The sequence below is a fragment of the Rutilus rutilus genome (assembly GCF_951802725.1).
Source record: "Rutilus rutilus genome assembly, chromosome: 1".
Taxonomy (NCBI): Eukaryota; Metazoa; Chordata; class Actinopteri; order Cypriniformes; family Leuciscidae; genus Rutilus; species Rutilus rutilus.
The window spans coordinates 18,048,011-18,070,822 of NC_140209.1; the positions used below are offsets into that span (position 1 = coordinate 18,048,011).

General features: G+C 36.2%; 1 protein-coding gene across 1 annotated transcript; it reads left to right on the forward strand.

Annotated features, from left to right (window-relative positions):
- Positions 1 to 315: 315 nt before the first annotated feature.
- LOC311304232 (NAD(P)(+)--arginine ADP-ribosyltransferase 1-like) lies at positions 316 to 22,114 on the forward strand (the record flags this gene model as incomplete). Its single annotated transcript, XM_084431139.1, has 4 exons — positions 316 to 363; positions 439 to 1,088; positions 2,162 to 2,285; positions 22,037 to 22,114. 4 exons carry the CDS (start codon positions 316 to 318, stop codon positions 22,112 to 22,114), a joined length of 900 nt encoding a protein of 299 aa, XP_084287265.1.
- Between the last annotated feature and the right edge of the window lie 698 nt (positions 22,115 to 22,812).

Here is a 22,812-nt window from a genome sequence, read left to right on the forward strand (position 1 = left end):
ACCGTTAGATCTATCACAGTTATTTACCGTATATAGTACGGAAACTTTCTGTTAACCAATTAACAGTTTTTTACTGTAACATTTTTACAGTCTTTTACCGTTAAAATTACGATAATTTTTTACAGTGTACCTAAGAATATTGTTCTTTTTGCGTTTTCTTTTTGAAAACATACAACTCTTCTAACTATAGGCTTTTTATATATCAGTGAACATCACATGGATTTTGTATGTGTGAAACCCGGTTGTTTCTTGTCTGTGCTTCACAATAGCTTCACTAGATCTACTGGATCATCTGAGGGATTCGACTGAATCAAGATGCTGTTGATCATTGAGGCTCTTCTTCTCATTTCAGCTGTTCTACAGGTGAGCTTGTGTTTGAGTATGAATATTACAGACATGAATACTGATGACTGATCATTATGATTCCTGTTACTGCAGGATCACAGAACTGCTGCTGAAGGACAGATATTTCCACTGGATATGGCAGAGAATTCAGTTGATGACCAATTTCACTGGTGTTTAAAGAAGATGGATCATCGAGTGCAGACAGAATTTCTGAAGAAGGAAATGTCTAACCCTGAATTTGCAAGAGTTTGGAAAGATGCTGAAAAGAATCACAAACCACCAGGAGATAATTTGTCAAAGAATCATTCAGTTGCCATTTATGCGTTCACTAACTCAGCTTTTAAGCTATTTGAGAAATTCAATAATGCTGTTCGTACTGATAAACAAAAATATAAAGACGGGACATATTCATGGTATTCACTTCACTTTTGGTTGACAGAAGCGATGCAGATTCTGAAGAAAACACAAACTAAATGCTACAATACTTACCGTGGTACTGGAGTTGAATTTGATAAGAATGTTAAAGGCAAAGAAGTTCGTTTTGGCCAGTTTGCTTCATCCTCTCTTGATCGTACAGTAGCAAAACGGTTTGGAGCTAAATCTTGTTTTGAAATCTACACTTGTTCAGGTGCTGATCTGACAAAATATTCAAAGTTTCCTAAAGAGAAAGAGGTGCTGATTCCTCCATATGAGACATTTACAGTCAGTGATGTGCAGCCAAGAGCAAAGCAGAAAGATCCCTGGTGTGATACAGTGTACATTTTGAAAAGATATACAACAAGAAGTGACCTGAACTGTGCAGCAAGCGGTGGAAACCAAGTTGCTTTTTTAAATGTTTTATTAATTTTAATCATTTTTTTGCAATGTGTTTAGCTACTAATCAGATAAACACTGCATGTTTCTTGTTGTTATTAAACATCAAATTAATTGTCATGCTTTATTGAATCAAATATTCATGCGCTGGTGGGAAAAGTCAAAAGAGCTGATTTAATATCCCAATCAAAGGTGCGATACCTGTCATCTATGAGAAAGTATTGGCATTATTGTCTATTTTAGATGTTTTGTATTGTATGCAATTTTATGTTGGTTGTTGTATGTTTTCTCTCTAATGGACATTGAGTCTGGAAATAAAGTTGAATATGAATATGAAATATATTGGAAAACTGATATTTGAATCTATGCAAAATATACAGATAATACAACTTTTAAAATCATTTGAATTATATTGTCTCAACCAAATGTAAAACTTGTTTATAATATGTGCAATAAATATTGTGATTTGTAAGGGTTACAGTGATAACCTGAACACATTCAGAACAAAACTCAAGATCAAGAAAGTATGTGAAGTTCAATGATCTGCGATACACAGCAATCAGGTTTACAAGATTGACAACAGGTGTAAATATGATGATGATGACGGACAGATATTTCCACTGGATATGGCACTGGATTCTGTTGATGACCTTTATGTCGGTTGCAAAAAGACCATGAAATGTCTGGTTGAGGGAGAATTGCTACAGCATGAACTCGATAACTCGCCTAAATTCAATGTGTCCTGGCAAATTGCTGTAAATAATTTTAAGCCTCCAGCAAATAACTTGATGGAGAATCATTCAATAGCCATTTATGTCTACACTAGATTACTACATTATTGAGGAACAAAGGTTGAATTTGATGAGAATGTTCTGAACACAAAGGTTCATTTCGGCTCATTTACATCCTCCTCTCTTAATCTTAGAGAAGCAGAAGAATTTGGAACTAAATCTTGTTTTGAAATCAAAACTTGTGAAGGTGCTGATGTGATAAAATATTCAAGGTTTCCTGAGGAGGAAGATGAGCTGATTCCTCCATATGAGATGTTTAAAGTTACTGATGTCAAGACGATAAGAGATCATGCAGGTCTCTGGTGTGACACTGTGTTCGTGTTGGAAAGCATTGGAGTAAGAAGTGTACTGAACTGTGATCTAACAATAAGATCAAGATTTAGGAAGTATCGGTTTGGTAGACGCTTACGAAGACAGCGATTAACTTCGCATTCAAGGTATAGAGGCATGCGTTATCCAGTTTACGAGGAATTTATGAGGACCCCATGACCTTGGCACTGCAATTCTGCTCTTCAGTTTGAGCTGTATAATACTTATATATTAATAAACATATATTGAGTGCTGATTTACATGATTGCATCTGATTAGGAACGCTTGATGAACACTTTTATTTTTTTTATATGTTTTTTAACAGCAAAAATGCAGTATAATTTCACAAAATATATATTTTTTACCAGAATAAAAATGCATGCATTTACACAAAATTTACATTTTCCAGTTAGGTGACGGAATGTGTGTTAAAGGAAAGAATCCTTCAAAATAAAGGCAAAAAATAAAGGACCACAAAACCAGTCACATGGGTCAATTTTTTTAAATTGAGATGTATACATCATCTGAAAGCTGAATAAATACGCTTTCCATTGATGTGGTTTGTTAGGATAGGGCAATATTTGGCCGAGATACAACTATTTGAAAATCTGGAATCTGAGGATGCAAAAAAAATCTAAACATTGAGAAAATTGCCTTTAAAGTTGTCCATTTATGTTCGCGATAGTGCTGCATTCACTCACAACAAAAAATGTTTTATATATTTACAGTAGGAAATTTACTAAATATCTTCATGGAACATGATCTTTACTTAATATCCTCATGATAATTTTTACCCAAACAATGTACACAGCAAAAACTCCAGTGTTAAATTAACACTCCTGGGAGTGTATATGAGTCCACACTCAAGAGTGTAAAGTGTTAAAATATGAGTGTTAAATTAACACTCAAGAGTGTTGAAGGTAATGAGATAATTAAGTGATTAATTTAGTGATGATTGAACATTATTGAAGACACCTGATGTTAACAACCAGAATCGCTGAAGGATAAAATCACAAATTGTAAGCCACCATTATGGTGATGGGTGTTTGCTTTAGTTGGGCTCTTGACCCTTATATGTTTACTTTAAATTTTGCTTGTCTGCTGTTATTGATTTATAACAGTCAGATGAACAAAGAAAAAATGTGATCTGATGGTGTTGGTTATGTTTTGACATGATCATGCTGTGATCCGAAAAACTAAACTTATTGAGATAGTTTGGTTTAACTTGTTAATTACAGCAACTCTGTGATTCTATGATTTTCAGTATTTTTAATATAATCAAAAATATTTAATAAACATTGTTCTGATCAAAATACTTTCAAAATAATTTATTTAGAAACACAGACATCAATAATCAGCCTGTGAATCTCAACAATGGTGACAATAATAAAGCATGTTGCAGTGGCTGCCACCAATCACAACTCATTAATGGCTCCCATCATGCATTGCGGTATGAATAAATTATGATCTGAATTGTCTATGTAATTTACTTTTCGTAATTGAATATTCTGCTCGTCACCATTGTTGAGATGCATAGACTGAATCTTGACATCTGTGTGTGCCTAAAATAAAGATTTTTTTTTTTAAAACAACTTTTAAGAAATCCTTTGTATTATATCTAAAATTCTGGATATTTATGCAGATTCACAGTTATGCTGTAATCAACAACATAAATCTAAGTCAGAAATAAGGATCTTAATGAGTTCAGTGATCATTTTCAAATGATGATTGTCATAATATAACCAACACCATCAGATCACTTTTTTTCTTTGTTCAACGGGCAGTTATAAGATACAACAGCCAAACAAAATTTAAAGTAAATGTATAAGGGTCAAGAGCCCGACTAAAGCAAACACTGATCCCCATAATGGTAACTTACAATTTGTGATTTTCTCCTTCAGTGATTCTGCTTGTTAACATCAGGTGTCTTCAATAATGATCAATCATCACTAAACTAATCACTTAATTAGCTCATTAACTTTAACACTCTTGAGTGTTAATTTAACACTCATATTTTAACACTTTACACTCTTGAGTGTGGACTCATATACTAGGGCTGGGCGATTTAAATCGCGATATTGTTATGCGCATCTCGTCAGTAAAGCCGGTTCCTTGATTAGTAGTAAATCGCCATCACCTGCTTTCAGATGAAGCGGCATTTACTACAAAGAACCGTAGTTAACTGACAAACTGAGCCATATCGCATTAATATCGCGGACGTATCGCCAGCGATAATTAATGCGATATGGCTCAGCTTGTCAGTTAACTACGGCTCTTTGTACACAGCAAAAACTCCAGTGTTAAATTAACACTCCTGGGAGTGTATGAGTCCACACTCAAGAGTGTTTAAGTTAATGAGATAATTAAGTGATTAATTTAGTGATGATTGAACATTATTGAAGACACCTGATGTTAACAAGCAGAATCACTAAAGGAGAAAATCACAAATTGTAAGTTACCGTTATGACGATCAATGGTTGCTTTAGTTGGACTCTTGACCCTTATATTATTAACTTTCGATTTTGTTTGTCTGTTGTTTCTGAATTATAATCACCAGTTGAACAAAGAAAAAAGTGATCTGATGGTGTTGGTTATATTATGACAATCATCATTTGAACTTGATCACTGAACTCATTAAAATCCTTCTTTCTGACTTTGATTTATGTTGTTGGTTACAGCATAACTGTGAATCTGCATAAATGCCCAGAATTTTTGATATAATATAAAGGATTTCTTAAAAGTTGTTTAAAAAAAATCTTTCTTTTAGGCACACACAGATGTTAAGATTCAGTCTATGCATCTCAACAATGGTGAGGAGCAGAATATTCAATTAGGAAAAGTAAATTACATAGACAATTCAGATAATAATTTATTCATACCGCAATGCATGATGGGAGCCATTAATGAGTTGTGATTGGTGGCAGCCACTGCAACATGCTTTATTATTCTCACCATTGTTGAGATTCACAGGCTGATTATTGATGTCTGTGTTTTAAATGAATTTATTTGAATGTCTTTTGATCAGAACAATGTTTATTAAATATTTTGAATTGTAAGTAAAGTACTGATAGTCATAGGCTGAAGAATCACTAAACTATCTCAATAAGTTTCCTTTTTCAGAAAACAGCATGATTATGTCAAAACATAACCAACACTATAAACTAACATTTTACGTTGTTCATTTAACTGTTATAAATCAATAACAGCAGACAAACAACAGTAAATATTAAAGTAAACATATAATGGTCTAGAGCCCAACTAAAGCAAACACCCATCACCTTAATGGTAACTTACAATTTGTGATTTTCTCCTTCAGTGATTCTGCTTGTTAACATCAGGTGTCTTCAATAATGCTCAATCATCACTAAATTAATCACTTAATTATCTCCTCAGCCCTAAATGCCGCTTCATCTGAAAGCAGGTGATGGTGATTTACTACTAATCAAGGAACCGGCTTTACTGACGAGATGCGCATAACAATATCGCGATTTAAATCGCCCAGCCCTATCATATACACTCCCAGGAGTGTTAATTTAACACTGGAGTTTTTGCTGTGTATTGTTGGCTATTGCCACAAATATACCCGTGCGACTTGTGACCATTACAAAAAAATAAAAAAACTACAATTTTCTTAGTTTATTAGTTAGTTAAAATTGTAATTTTCTACAATTTTAGGAAAATAAATGTATTTTTTTCTTTTACAGAGAACATGCCGTTTCATTTAAACTTTTTTCTTTTTCATAAAACTGTTAAATTCTTCTAGAAATGCAGATATTCAGACCACTGAAAAAAAAACGGCCTTCTTCTTTACAAGTAAAACATTATGAAGTTTAACCTGAGATGTGCATAAATAGGCCTATAATTAAGTGATAATGCTGTTAACAAGCAGAATCACTGAAGGAAAGAAGAGAACAGAAAAAAGAGACAAGAAGAAACACAAGTTATAGGATGCCCTCTTGTGGTGAATGTTACTACACAGAGAGAGTATTTGTCATCACCATGAAGCTCACCTACACAACAGGAGGAAAAAATAAATGAAAGGAATAGAGAGGAGAAAACAGCCAGAGCAATAGTAAGACATGATTGTAAGACTTCCTGCATAGATGGTGTTTGTTCATTGTCATTAATTGCGCCTATTAGTGAATTAACATGCAACCAAATGAAGAAATTTATGAAAGTGACGTGTAGCATACCCATCCAAGTGCACACACACAGTACATTGCGCAAATTTTAAGAAAACCTTGGATTCCATTGAAAATGCTAAAAATATTATGCTGTATAAAGACAGTGCTGCTAAAATCAATAAAATTAGCCTCTAAATGAGTTCATTGATTCAGGCCGAAAAATGATTATGTTATGACATAACCAAAACCATCAGATCACCTTTTCTCTTTGTTCATCTGGCTGTTATAACTCAATTACAGCAGCCATATTAAATCGTATGTTAATAATGTAAGGGTCAAGAGCCGAACTAAAGCAGACACTGATCATCATAATGGTGACTTACAATTTGTGATTTTCTCCTTCAGTGATTCTGCTTGTTAACTTCAGGTGTCTTTAATAATGGTCAACCATCATTCAATTAATCACTTAATTATCTCATTAACTTTAACACTGCTTCAGTTTTCATTTAACTCTCATATTTTAACACTTTAACACTCTTGAGTGTGGAGTCAAATAAACTCCCAGGAGAGTTCATTTAACACTGGAGTTTTTGCTGTGCATGACTTTCCTAAGATTAGAATCACTCATCACGATTTCCCACTTACTTTTTATAATTTTCTGAATTCTGTTTGCCTCTGAAGACGTTCATGCCTCCGTTCAAGGTTAAAAACTAGTTCAAATGTGGTCATTGTGGACATATTTTCAACGTCATTTAAGGTACCATTTATACATAATTTATACTATTGCAGATAATATAACAAATAAATAATTATTGAAAGGCCTTTTTGTTAAAAGCTGTTTCTGGATCTAGTCTACTCTAAGGTTCATTACTCAAAATTACACAATGCGCATTAGTGACATCTGGTCACTGGTCATCACTAACACTTGTTTATCTCCTCCTTATACTACAGGGCCGTTGAATGCTTGAATCTGATTGGTTGACGAACGTTCTAAAGTGTGCAATTATTTTCAGGGAAACTCGTGCTAAAGTAGTTCCAGCCAGATCTTGACCACATTACAGTTCCATATCACTTTGCGTAGTTGACTGTAATAACGGAAAATAGGATACAATTCATAACAAGAAAAAACATGCAGCTCCACGCGCTGTCGTCAATTATTCCTTACATATCTAACAAATCACAGCAGAGCAGAAAAAGCATGTGACCAAACTGGGATCAACACAGTTCTATCTAATCTCATCTAAAGTAATCTGTGCCAATGAGACCACAACTTGTGTGATGTGTAGGTCAACGGATTCACATATTGATCAATACACTCTCAGAAAATAAAGTACATAATTGTATCTTTAGGGGTACAATGGCTTGTCACTGGGGCTGTACCCTCAAGGGTACAGCTTTTGTACCCTTGTGACAAAACTTTTATTTCCTTTATTACAAGGCTACTCAAATATAGTGATAAGTTAAAATCTACCTTACATAATTAATTAAAGTTGTGTTATCAAATCAAGCATTGTCTCCAACTCACGGCCATATAACAACATTGCTAGAGATAGACCTGTTCTCTCATGGCAAGCAGTTCAAAGAGCGAAAAGAGATTTGTGGAAGATACTTATCCCACAAAGTGTGCTTGTCCTCCACGTATGCATGTATGGCAGCTTTAAGTGCGCGGTTTACCCTCTCAGTGGCGTTCGTTTGCGGGTGGTATGCCGTTGTCAGCTGGTGTTCAGTACAGGGCAGCAACCACATGCTCAAAAAGATTGCTCACAAACGGGGTCCCACGATCTGATATGAGGTAGGTTGGCGCACCATGTCAAGAAAATAACTCAGAAACTTACTCGCTGCCACTTGAGCTGTCGCTGACCGCACTGCACTCACTTCTACCCATTTCGAAAAGTAGTCAATGAAGACAACTAGATATTTATTGCCACTCTTTGGTTTATTATCACCAATAATAATTTCTTGCCACAGATCAGACTGTGACCAGATCATGATTTTTAAAATACTTGTGGGGAACTTATTTTAGACACACACAGACATCAAGAATAAGCATACAGTATGAATCTCAACAATGGTGACATGATTCATGCAGCAATGCATGCTGGGAGCTGCTAGTGATGGGCAAATTAAGCTTTGGTGAAGCACTGAACCACTTAGAAGAATTGTTTTGAAAATGGGTTCATTACTCGAAGCTTCAGTAACAGCGACCTCACCTGGTGAAGTGCCAAGGCTGCATCTAAATGATCCCAGCTAGATAGTGGACAGGAGTCTTTAAGACGTTTTTTTCAGAGTTTTTTTTTTTTTTTTTTTGGTTCGGTTAAGACACGCCTCATAATCAAAGCCCTATGGAGCAGTATCAGACTCACATTCTGCCTAGAATATGAGTATGACGAAGTCAGGCTAAGATGCTTCCATAGTAATGAAAATAATTCAATTCAATTCAATTCAAATGTATTTGTATAGCGCTTTTCACAATACATATTGTTTCAAAGCAGCTTTACAGAAAGTGCATTTCAGAAATGTACATAGAGAAATACAGTTAGTTAATCAATTGATTTAGGGCATAAACATATCGCCAGCGTCGAGTCGTCTCTTCACGGGCGTCGAGTCGTCTCTTCACGGGCGTCGAGTCGTCTCTTCACGGGCGTCGAGTCGTCTCTTCACGGGCGTCGAGTCGTCTCTTCACGGGCGTCGAGTCGTCTCTTCACGGGCGTCGAGTCGTCTCTTCACGGGCGTCGAGTCGTCTCATAAAATAAATCGATATGAACAAACTAATGCTTGTCACTGTAGAGCAGGGGTGTCCAAACTCAGTCCTGGAGGGCCACTGTCCTGCAGAGTTTAGCTCCAACCCCAATTAAACACACCTGAACCAGATAATCAGACCTTGATTATCTGGTTCAGGTGTGTTTAATTGGGGTTGGAGCTAAACTCTGCAGGACAGTGGCCCTCCAGGACTGAGTTTGGACACCCCTGCTGTAGAGGCTACTACGAACCAAACGCAATGTTGTGCATTAAAGTTTTTATGCTTTGAGCAGAAGCAGTTGCTGCTTCGGACGTCATATGTCACGTGATTTTTCCAGACCAAAGCAACCTTCGGAGCAGTGCTTAAAATGGAATTGTAGTTAATGGTTTGAGGCACGTAACAAAGCTTCAGTGTCAGACTGCCATCAATACTCACATGTGTCTGACTATCCACTGCGAGAAGAGAGAACTGTCCAGCTTGCAGAGTTGTATAGTCCAGGGGTCAGAAAGTAGAAGTCCTGCCATATGTTTATTCCACCCATGAACTCAGTCAGCTGATTTCACTAATTAGTTCTCTCTCCTGGCTGAATTAGCAAATCCAGGTGATTGGAACAAAATACTGAGGAGGACTTTTACTTTCTGAACCTGGACTTTACACCGCTGACTACATGTCAGTCAAAAGTAAAGAAATAAACCAGAACTGGGGTCTCATTTATAAAGCGTGCGTACGCACAAAACGGGGCTGGAAACGTACGTACGCCAGTTCCCACGCAAAGGTTGTGATCTATAAAAAACAAACTTGACGGGAGAATGTGCGCACCTTCAAGCAAACTTTGAGCCGTGCGTACGCACATTCTGGAGACAAAGGGAATTGGCGACACCGATGGTGAGCTGGAGTTGTGTCTTTTTGGTCACTTTTAGACAGAAAATTTTAAGAAAATTAAACATATACAGAAAGATAATACAAATATAATTTCACTCACCAAGCCTGTCACTTGAAGCAAATATCCATCCCTTCTTAAATGTCCGCGCAAGCGAGCGCGTTGGGCCGTTTAGTGAAACTGACGCAAATAACAGTTTAAATAAATAAAATAATGATTTCAACTATGTTTTACTTCTGATATAAACATTTAGATTAAATATGCCATTCAAATTAATGGAGTTAAGCACTTAAACATGAAATCATTACTGAGAAGTTACAACATTTTTATATTCAAATTCAATCATTAGAAATATTTGTTGTGGATGCTGTGTTTTTGAACACTTTTCCTCTGGCATGCTGTGTTTTAATGTTTTAACCACAGAGATAATTGCTTATCATGATAATACCAGATTGTCTGAGAAAATAGTTTCGTGCAAATAATGCCCAAGGCCTATCAAAGATTGAGAAAAACTTTCTCTGAAATGTATTTTACACTATTTGATTTATGTATTCAAAAACAAGGCAAGGATAGGCAACTACTTGATTTTTATTAATGTAATGTGTCTTGTACCGTCAAACGTTATCACGTGGATGAATAATCATATGCAAATGATATGCAGATGAGGATATGCATAGTAAAACTAGGCGTTGTAAGCTCCATATATGGTTATTTCGGGGAGGAGACGCATGTGCGCACAATCTTCCGCTGACTGGGATTTATAAAGTGAATTCTGCGCAGGTTCTGGCGTACGAACGGTTTTATAAATCTGAATTTTTTTTTGCGTACGCCATTTTTGGCTTTCGGGCGCACGTACACTTTTAGTAAGGTTCCTACGCACAGTTTTATAAATGAGACCCCAGGACCTTATCTGCAGAGGTGGAAAGTCCAGGGGTCAGAAAGTAAAAGTCCTGCCATATGTTTATTCCACCCATTAACTCACACAGCAAAAACTCCAGTGTTAAATGAACTCTCCTGTGAGTTTATTTGGCTCCACACTCAAGAGTGTTAAAGTTAATGATATAATTAAGTGATTCATTGAGTGATGATTGAGCATTATTGAAGACACCTGATGTTAACAAGCAGAATTACTGAAGGAGAAAATCTCTTTTTTAAGTTGCCATTATGGTGATCAGTGTTTGCTTTAGTTGGGCTCTTGACCCTTAAACTATTAACATTAGATTTAGTTTGGCTGTTGTATCTGAATTATAACTGTCAGATGAGCAACAAGAAAAGTTAATCAGGTGGTGTTAATTATGTTTTTACATAATCATCATTTTGCCTGAATCACAAAACTAATTTAGAGAATTAGGCTTAACTTGTTGATTACAGCATCCTGTGATTCTACAGTATACTATTGCCAGCATTTTCAATATAATATAATCAAAAGAATTTGAAAGAATCAAAAAAAAAAAAAAAAAGGATTTTATTTGGACACACAGACATCAAGAATCAGCCTGTGATTCTCAACAATGGTGACAATAATAAAGCATGTTGCAGTGCATTCTGGGTGCCACCAATCAAAACTCATTAATGGCTCCCATCATGCATTGCGGTATGAATAAATTATTAATTGAATTGTCTTAGTAATTTCCTTTTCCTAATTGAATATTCTTTTTGTCACCATTGTTGAGAATCATACACTGTATCTTGATGTCTGTGTGTGCCTTAAAAAAAAAACTTTTTTAATATATATATATCAGAACAACTTTTTTTTTAATAAATAATTTGAATTATATTGAAAAATCTGGATCTTATTCTGTAGAATCACTGTGACGCTGTAATGACCAATATACATTTAAAGGTCCCGTTCTATGCCCCTTTTCACAAGATGTAAAATAAGTCTCTGATGTCCCCAGAGTGTGTATGTGAAGTTTGAGCTCAAAATACCCAACAGATCATTTTTTACAGCATGTTTAAATTGACATTTTTTGGGGCTCAGAAAAACGAGCTGTTTCAGTGTGTGCCCTTTAAATGCAAATGAGCTGCTGCTGGACGACCCAAGGGGCGGAGCTTCATGAGCTCGCGCTCAGTCTGTCAGGACAAATTCATCTCACGGAATGATGATAATATCAGAAACTCTCAGTAATGGCGTTCATTTCGAGTCAGACAATAATGCCTACAGAGTCAGAGTGCTGTATAGAGATGAAACAGGTATGGTTTAGTAGTTTAATTACGGTTATTATAACGTATTTGTCATCTGCTTGTATGTATCCATTATTTATTAACAGCTGAGTTCACTAATTAGTTCTATCTCCTCCTGAATTAGCAAATCCAGGTGATTGGAACAAAATACTGAGGAGGACTTTTACTTTCTGAACCTGGACTTTACACCTCTGACTACATGTCAGCCAAGAGTAAAGAAATAAACCAGAACTGGACCTTATCTGAGCCACAAAATCTGTGTATATTAAATATGGAGTCATCTCAGCCTTAATAAGTTAACAAGCAGAATCACTGAAGGAAAGAAGAGAACAGAAAAAGAGATGAGCAGAAACACAAGAACTACAACTGACTTCAGCCACAGCCTTAGATGAAATCAACTGAAGAGAAAAGAAGACATTAAATCTGTGAAGATCTCAGCAGAGGAGGATTAAACAACTCCACAAACAGCATTACCAGCTTCACTTATTACTAACCAGACTGACTTTATTTCTGTCAGACGTCTACAAAAGTTTTTATTGAGAATTAACAGAGGTTTAACGCTAATGTGTTTCATTTAATGTCACCATAACAGTGATTAGTGTTTCCATTAGTTGGGCTCTTAACTCTGATTTTATCTTTTGTCTTTTCTGGCAGTTGTGACAGTGTGTTTGTTAAACACATTTGCAGCAGTAAAGAAAGCTAAAGTGAAATTATATCAGGTGATGATGATTACTAGTGATGATGATTTATAATTATTAGTTTAATTATAGTTTTTATAAGCTCCACCGACGCTTTTCAAATCTAACAATTGTGTTCCATTAATATTTTCACATCACAAACCCTGAGTTACTGCAGTATGAGATACATCAGTACTATACGAATCAGTTAGAAGAATTTTATAAACTTGAGCACTTAACCTTAATCTACTATGACAAACATCAATAATCAGCGTATTAATCTCAACAATGGTGACAATCAAAAGTACCTTGCTGCAATGCATGCTGGGTACCAGCATAGTACAAAACTCCCAGCATGCATTTCAACATGAATAAATTATGCAGCTGAACTGTCCTATTATTTTGTTTAATGTTAAATATGTGCTTTTATTTTTTGCTGTTGTTTTTGGAGTGACATTTAGTAGCTTTTTTGTAATGTTCAGAGTTGATCAGTTTATCTGAATATTTTTGATTGTCACCATTGTTGAGACACATACGCTGATTGTTGATAAGTGTGTGTGTCACACTATATGTAAAATTTTTGTTTCATGTTTGTTAAAATATTTTAACTGATAGGTATAATACTGCTTGATCTCATTCTGCAATAACACAGGGTTTATGATATTAACATATTAATTGAACAAAACAATTTTATTATATAAATTACATCAGAAATTAAGGCAACAACATCATGATTGCAAAGCCATCAACAGGTAACCAACATCACCTGCCCTGATTAAATTTAGCTTTCTTTGCTGCTGCAAATGTGTTTGACAAACACACTGTCACAGCAGCCAAAAAAGACAATAAACATAATAAGAGTTAAGAACCCAACTAATGAAAACGCTAATCACTGTTATGGTGACTTCAAATTAAACACATCTCAGTAAGGAGTTCTGACAGAAATAAAGTCAGTCTGGTTAGTAATAAGTGAAGCTGGTAATGCTGTTTGTGGAGTTGTTTAATCCTCCTCTGCTGAGATCTTCACAGATTTAATGTCTTCTTTTCTCTTCAGTTGATTTCATCTGAGGCTGTGGCTGAAGTCAGTTGTAGTTCTTGTGCTTCTGCTCGTCTCTTTTTCTGTTCTCTTCAGAGGTGTAAAGTCCAGGTTCAGAAAGTAAAAGTCCTGCTCAGAATTTTGTTCCAATCACCTGGATTTGCTAATTAGCAGTTTTTCAGCCAGGAGATAGAAATCAGCTGACTGAGTCCATGGGTGGAATAAACATATGGCAGGACTTCTACTTTCTGACCCCTGGACTATACAACTCTGCCGGCTTGCCTGCGCTTTTTTCTCTCCTCCTCTCCTCACTCATATTATAAAGCGAATGGCTCCCAGCATGCATTGCAGCATGAAGTATGTCACCATAAGCTGATTGTTGATGTTAGTGTGTGTGTCTTTGCGTTGTCTTATCTCGCAATGTATTTAGAAATTAAAATTAAGAATGTTTGATCTTTGACACAAAAAAAAAAAAAGTATTGATGGTAAAAATCTGTTAGTAACAAATAACCTCTTTTGGTCAGTGATAACATTTGTCAATTTTGTTTTCTTCATGGTGTTGAAACAAAAAATATTATTATTATTATTATTATTTTTGTTTCTTTGCAACAAATTGTATTTTGGTAAACACTGTTACAGAGACAACAACTAAAATAAAAAAATATAAAGAGTCAAACCACCCAACTGAAGGAAACACTGATCACCATTATGGTGACAAACCATTTTCAATAAAACATCAACATATAAAACTGTTAATTCTCAGAAAGACCTTCTGTAGATGAATGACAGAAATAAGGTCAAACTGGGGTGCGTTTCCCGAAAGCATCGTTGGCCAACTATGGTCGCAAGTTCATCGCAATGTCCATTGAACTCTATTGGTAACGACGGAACTTGCGACCATAGTTGGCCAACGATGCTTTCGGGAAACGCACCCCTGGTTTGTAATAAGAGTTTCATCTAATCTTTCATAATTAGATTTCATCTAAGGCTGTGTCTTGAAGTCAGTTGTAGTTCTTGTGTTTCTCTTTCATTCAGCGATTATGCTTGTTATCATCAGGTGTCTTCAATAATTGAACAATCATCACTCAAATAATCACTTAGTTATCTAAATAACTCTAACACTGCTTCAGTGTTACTTTTAACACCCTGCTGGTGGTTCCCATATGAACAACAAGCGGTGTTAAATTTAACACCAGGGATTTTACTGTGTGTAGTTTACACAGGACTGGTGAGAAATGCGCACTGATATACCTTTATTCTAGATGTTATGTTATGTGGTTTATTTCGATAGGTGAACTGTCTTTGTAGTGTTAAGAGAAGGAGAGCTTTGGGCGAATATCTTTTTTTTTTTTTTTTTTACCTCCGCGGTGCGTCCCTGGTCTTATTTTGTGAGTTATTTTAAAGCTGCACTGTGAAAGAAGTGCTTAACATTAACAAAATATAGAAACACAGTCTTTTCAGCTTGCCACTGTAAATCGCAATTTTTCTGCACTAAAATAGTGCATTTAGCCAATATATATTCAGAGATGATAGATGTTATAGAATAATAAATGAATGAAAACCCAATTTTGACAAAAAACACTGACATATTTCGATCTATTTTTAGACCTTACTGAAAACATACCAGTGCGACATACGACGGGTTTTCCCAGATCGCATCACATTTGTTTGTTAAAATAATCCACAAAAGTGTTAATGAAATATAAATGCTTAGTATAGAAATACTTGATTCAGCTGAATACAAATCATGGCCATATGTGTAAGACTTCTCAAAAATGCTGTGACGTAGAATGGAAGAAGTTAGAAACCTATGTGAATCACACTTATTCTTCAGTCTAGAAATAAAGTAATAAATAGATGTGAACAAAAACACTTCACTTGCTAATGTAAAATCAGTTCTCAGTTCCTGTAAGCAGCGAGACTTCAGAGCAGCTTTCCTGGCATCAAGAGATCATATTGAGCAACTGACTCAAACCTCAATGACAGTCGACGTTAATAAAAACGGCAGAGGTCACAGAGCAAACAGCATTGAGTCTTGTATTTCGAAGGGGCTCATATTTGGGCTTCTTACCTCGTCAGGTGTGACCAGAGGTGGGAAATCCAGGGCCCAATGAGTAGAAGTCCTGCCATATGTTTATTCCACCCATGAACTCAGTCAGCTGATTTCACTAATTAGTTCTCTCTCCTGTCTGTATTAGCAAATCCAGGTGATTGGAACAAAATACTGAGGAGGACTTTTACTTTCTGAACCTGGACTTTACACCTCTGCATAGCAATGCCACATGTCAGCCAAGAGCAAAGAAATAAACCAGAACTGGACCTTATCGAAGCCAAAAAAAAAGTAATTTCAGCCACAGCCTCAGATGAAATCAACTGAAGAGAAAAGAAGACATTAAATCTGTGAAGATCTCAGCAGAGGAGGATTAAACAACTCCACAAACAGCATTACCAGCTTCACTTATTACTAACCAGACTGACTTATCATATATCATAACACTGGAGTTTTTGCTGTGTACTTTGGGTTAAGGTAAAACGTTGTGTTGGAGTCAAAATTGATAGTTTTAACTAAATCATAAATACAATTAGAGAAAATCTAACAAAATTAGCTGTAACAAATTACATCAATTGTCTTATATTAATCCAAAGTATAATTTTTAATTTAACTCTGGGGATTTTGCTGTGATGACCAGTTCTGTGTGGGTTAAGATGTCAGTTCCTCTTCTTTCTTTCTTCATTAACCACACGCGTTCCTCTAAAAACATCTGTGGTTAAACTAACTGAGTTCTCACACTCACCAGTAACATGTTCCCAAACCTCAACAGTGAGTTCATGTAATGTGAAAACATGAACCACCCACGAACACACTCTCAACTAGGGCTGGGCGATATATCGCATGACATTGTTATGCGCATCTCGTCAGTAAAGCCGGTTCCTTGATTAGTAGTAAATCGCCATCACCTGCTTTCAGATGGAGCGGCATTTACAACACAGTGCCGTAGTTAACTGACAAGCTGAGCCATATCGCATTAATATCGCGGACATATCACCAGCGATAATTAATGCGATATGGCTCAGCTTTTAGGTTAACTACGGCTCTTTGTACACAGCAAAAACTCCAGTGTTAAATTAACACTCCTGGGAGTGTATATGAGTCCACACTCAAGAGTGTTGAAGTTAATGGGATAATTAAGTGATTAATTGAGTGATGATTGATCATTATTGAAGACACCTGATGTTAAAAAGCAGAATCACTGAAGGAGAAAATCTCAAATTGTAAGCCACCGTTATGGCGATCAGTGTTTGCTTTAGTCGGGCTCTTGACCCTTATATTATTAACTTTAGATTTTTAGAACTTTAGATAGACTGCTAACAAGTTAAACCAAATATCTCAATAAGTTTCATTTTTCAGATCACAGCATGATTATGTCAAAACATAACCAACACTATCAGATCACACTTTTCTTTGTTCATTTGACTGTTATAAATCAATAACAGCAGACAAACAAAATTTAAAGTGAATGTATAAGGGTCAAGAGCCCAACTAATGCAAACACTGATCGCCATAACGGTGGCTTACAATTTGTGATTTTTCTCCTTCAGTGATTCTGCTTGTTAACATCAGGTGTCTTCAATAACGATCAATCATCACTAAATTAATCACTTAATTATCTCATTAACTTTAACACTCTTGAGTGTTAATTTAACACTCATATTTTAACACTTTACACTCTTGAGTGTCGACTCATATACACTCCCAGGAGTGTTAATTTAACACTGGAGTTTTTGCTGTGTAGTAAATGTCGCTCCATCTGAAAGCAGGTGAAGGCGATTTACTACTAATCAAGGAACCGGCTTTACTGACGAGAGGCGCATAACAATGTCATGCGATATATCGCCCAGCCCTACTCTCAACATGTTTAGCCCAGGCTTGCAAGACCATGATTGTGGCCATCAATGATGACAGGAAACGACTGCATCCAGAAACAATAATGCTTGCAATATTAATAATGTTATTAATGTGATAATGTACAAATAACTGTTTTTATGTACTTAGGACTGAATAATAAGGACATTTTAAAATGTTTTGTATTATTCAGCATCCAATTAAATGTACCAGACAAATACTTGTATTTATCCATTAAATAAGTTATTTTTGTTTTAGCAGGTTCAGTCCAAACTGGGTTCAGAGATGATCAGTTCTGTGTGGGTCAGAGTTGTATAGTCCAGGGGTCAGAAAGTAGAAGTCCTGCCATATGTTTATTCCACCCATGAACTCAGTCAGCTGATTTCTATCTCCTGGCTGAAAAATTGCTAATTAGCAAATCCAGGTGATTGGAACAAAATTCTGAGCAGGACTTTTACTTTCTGAACCTGGACTTTACACCTCTGAAGAGAACAGAAAAAGAGACGAGCAGAAACACAAGAACTACAACTGACTTCAGCCACAGCCTTAGATGAAATCAACTGAAGAGAAAAGAAGACATTAAATCTGTGAAGATCTCAGCAGAGGAGGATTGAACAACTCCACAAACAGCATTACCAGCTTCACTTATTACTAACCAGACTGACTTTATTTCTGTCAGAACTCCTTATTGAGATGTGTTTAATTTGAAGTTACCATAACAGTGATTAGCGTTTCCATTAGTTGGGTTCTTAACTCTTATCATGTTTTATGTCTTTTTTGGCTGCTGTGACAGTGTGTTTGTCAAACACGTTTGCAGCAGCAAAGAAAGCTAAATTTAATCAGGGCAGGTGATGTTGGTTACCTGTTGATGGCTTTGCAATCATGATGTTGTTGCCTTAATTTCTGATGTAATTTATATAATAAAATTGTTTTGTTCAATTAATATGTTAATATCATAAACCCTGTGTTATTGCAGAATGAGATCAAGCAGTATTATACCTATCAGTTAAAATATTTTAACAAACATGAAACAAAAATTTTACATATAGTGTGACACACACACTTATCAACAATCAGCGTATGTGTCTCAACAATGGTGACAATCAAAAATATTCAGATAAACTGATCAACTCTGAACATTACAACAAAGCTACTAAATGTCACTCCAAAAACAACAGCAAAAAATAAAAGCACATATTTAACATTAAAAAAAATAATAGGACAATTCAGCTGCATAATTTATTCATGTTGCAATGCATGCTGGGAGTTTTGTACTATGCAGGTACCCAGCATGCATTGCAGCAAGGTACTTTTGATTGTCACCATTGTTGAGATTAATACGCTGATTATTGATGTTTGTCATAGTAGATTAAGGTTAAGTGTTCAAGTTTATAAAATTCTTCTAACTGATTCGTATAGTACTGATGTATCTCATACTGCAGTAACTCAGGGTTTGTGATGTGAAAATATTAATGGAACACAATTGTAAGATTTAAAAAGCGCCGGTGGAGCTTATAAAAACTATAAATAAACTCATAATTATAAAAACATCGACAGGTAATCATCATCACCTGATATAATTTCACTTTAGCTTTCTTTGCTGCTGCAAATGTGTTTAACAAACACACTGTCACAACTGCCAGAAAAGACAAAAGATAAAATCAGAGTTAAGAGCCCAACTAATGGAAACACTAATCACTGTTATGGTGACTTTAAATGAAACACATTAGAGTTAAACCTCTGTTAATTCTCAATATAAACTTTTTTAGACGTCTGACAGAAATAAAGTCAGTCTGGTTAGTAATAAGTGAAGCTGGTAATGCTGTTTGTGGAGTTGTTTAATCCTCCTCTTCTGAGATCTTCACAGATTTAATGTCTTCTTTTCTCTTCAGTTGATTTCATCTAAGGCTGTGTCTGAAGTCAGTTGTAGTTCTTGTGTTTCTGCTCGTCTCTTTTTCTGTTCTCTTCTTTCCTTCAGTGATTCTGCTTGTTAACTTATTAAGGCTGAGATGACTCCATATTTAATATACACAGATTTTGTGGCTTCGATAAGGTCCAGTTCTGGTTTATTTCTTTACTCTTGGCTGACATGTAGTCAGAGGTGTAAAGTCCAGGTTGTTCCATTCACCTGGATTTGCTAATTCAGACAGGAGAGAGAACTAATTAGTGAAATCAGCTGACTGAGTTCATGGGTGGAATAAACATATGGCAGGACTTCTACTTTCTGACCCCTAGACTATACAACTCTGGTGTGGGTTAAGATGTCAGTTCCTCTTCTTTCTTTCTTCTTTAACCACACGCGTTTCTCTAAAAATATGTGTGGTTAAACTGAGTTCTCACTCGAAAGTGTCAGCGAAATTACAGTGTAATTGAGAAGGAAGTTCTAGCTTTGAAGTTTATCTGGGTGGAAGTGATAGCTCCATTTTGGTTTATACAGACCATAATCCATTGTGGTTCTTAACTCGCATGTCTAACACTAATCAACGTTTAATGCGGTGGTCTTTAATTGTGCAGGAATACCATCTTGACATCCGGCACAAGAAAGGAATTGACAACATTATTGCCGATGCCCTGTCCAGAACTCATTCCTTAGTAGGGCTGGGCGATTTAAATCGCGATATTGTTATGCGCATCTCGTCAGTAAAGCCGGTTCCTTGATTTAGTAGTAAATCACCATCACCTGCTTTCAGATGGAGCGGCATTTAGGGCTGAGGAGATAATTAAGTGATTAATTTAGTGATGATTGAGCATTATTGAAGACACCTGATGTTAACAAGCAGAATCACTGAAGGAGAAAATCACAAATTGTAAGTTACCATTAAGGTGATGGGAGTTTGCTTAAGTTGGGCTCTAGACCATTATATGTTTACTTTATTATTTACTGTTGTTTGTTTGCTGTTATTGATTTATAACAGTTAAATGAACAAAGTAAAATGTTGTCTTATAGTGTTGATTATGTTTTGACATAATCATGCTGTGATCTGAAAAGTGAAACATATAAAGATAGTTTGGTTTAACTTGTTAGCAGCAGTTTAGTGATTCTTCAGCCTATAATTATCAGGACTTTACCTATTATTCAAAATATTTAATAAACATTGCTCTGATCAAAAAGACGTTCAGACATCAATAATCAGCCTGTGAATCTCAACAATGGTGGTGACAATAATAAAGCATGTTGCAGTGGCTGCCACCAATCACAACTCATTAATGGCTCCCATCATGCATTGCGGTATGAATAAATTATGATCTGAATTGTCTATGTAATTTACTTTTCCTCATTGAATATTCTGCTCCTCACCATTGTTGAGATGCATAGACTGAATCTTGACATCTGTGTGTGCCTAAAAGAATGATTTTTTTTTTAAACAAGTTTTAAGAAATCCTTTATATTATATCAAAAATTCTGGCCATTTATTCAGATTCACAGTTATGCTGTAACCAACAACATAAATCGAAGTCAGAAAGAAGGATCTTAATGAGATCAGTGATCAAGTTCAAATGATGATTGTCATAATATAACCAACAAAGATTAATTTTTAATTTTCTTTGTTCAACTGGCAGATTTAATTCAGATACAACCGTCAAACAAAATCTAAAGTACACATGAAAGGGTCAGAGACCAACTAAAGCAACTACCCATCACAATAATGGTAACTTACAATTTGCGATTTTCTCCTTCAGCGATTCTACTTGTTAACATCAGGTGTCTTCAATAATGCTCAATCATCACTAAATTAATCACTTAGTTATCTCATTAACGTAAACACTCTTGAGTGTGGACTCATACACTCCCAGGGGTGTTAATTTAACACTGGAGGTTTTGCTGTGTACAAAGAGCCGTAGTTAACTGACAAGCGGAGCCATATCGCATTAAATATCGCTGGCGATACGTCCGCGATATTGATGTGATTTGGCTCAGCTTGTCAGTTAACTACGGCTCTTTGTAGTAAATGCCGCTTCATCTGAAAGCAGGTGATGGCGATTTACTACTAATCAAGGAACCGGCTTTACTGATGAGATGCGCATAACAATATCGCGATTTAAATCACCCAGCCCTATTCCTTAGACAGTTAAAATGTTTGATGATTAGTGATTTAGTGCGTTGATTTATAACCAGTGGGTGGTTATATACAGTGGTTGGCGGGGGTGTTACGTCCAGAGCCGTAAGGTTTTGTTTGTGTGTGTGCCCAAGCTATGCTCTGTTTCTCTCTCTCTCCCTGTCTCTCTTCGTAGGAGAAATGGTTTCCACCTGATGCCAATAATCAATGCCCTGCTGTGATTGGATGCTGCGAGGGGAAGGAGAGTATTTAAAGGTGAACTAAGTAACTTTTTTTACCTTAACTGAACAGCTTTGGAGTAATTGGAATGATTATATTACTTATTTCGGGTTGAATGGTGGTCGTTTCGCACCCCCCTGGTGCCCGTGAGCGGAAAATACGCACTTGCAACTTTGAGGCGGCGGGCCGCCGGCCGCTGCGTCAGGAAGTCTCGCGTGATATCAGGTCTCGCCATGTAAACAATTGCTTTACGGCCAAAAGAAATCTGCTAAAATACTGTCATTATTGCGCTCCCTCACGCTGTCCGAACCCGAATGAAGAAGACGTTTTAAAGAATGTCCCATCTGCTTTGATGTCGTTGATCTATAGCCTCTGGTGTCTGAGAATCGCCAACGAGTTTTTACAACAGTGTTGTCAAATATCTATACCGAAGCTGCGGGGGGAGCTCTAGAGAGAAACCTGCGAGCAAAAAGCGAGAATACAGCGAAGAAATCCCAAAGCTACTGAGTGCTGCTTTAAACTGCAACCATCATCAGAGCCGTGTTGGTGGTGGCTTGACTGTGTGCAGCAGCTTTGAGGTCTCGTCTTCAACCCCAGACTTGATGTTTTGTTGAAGCCAGTAGTTGATAGTGTATCTCCACCTCATGTTGTGTTCTACTTATTGAAGTAGAGTCTGTCTCTCCTTAGTCTCTTTTTGGTCACACTATGATTTGAGATTTAAAAGTCAGAAGT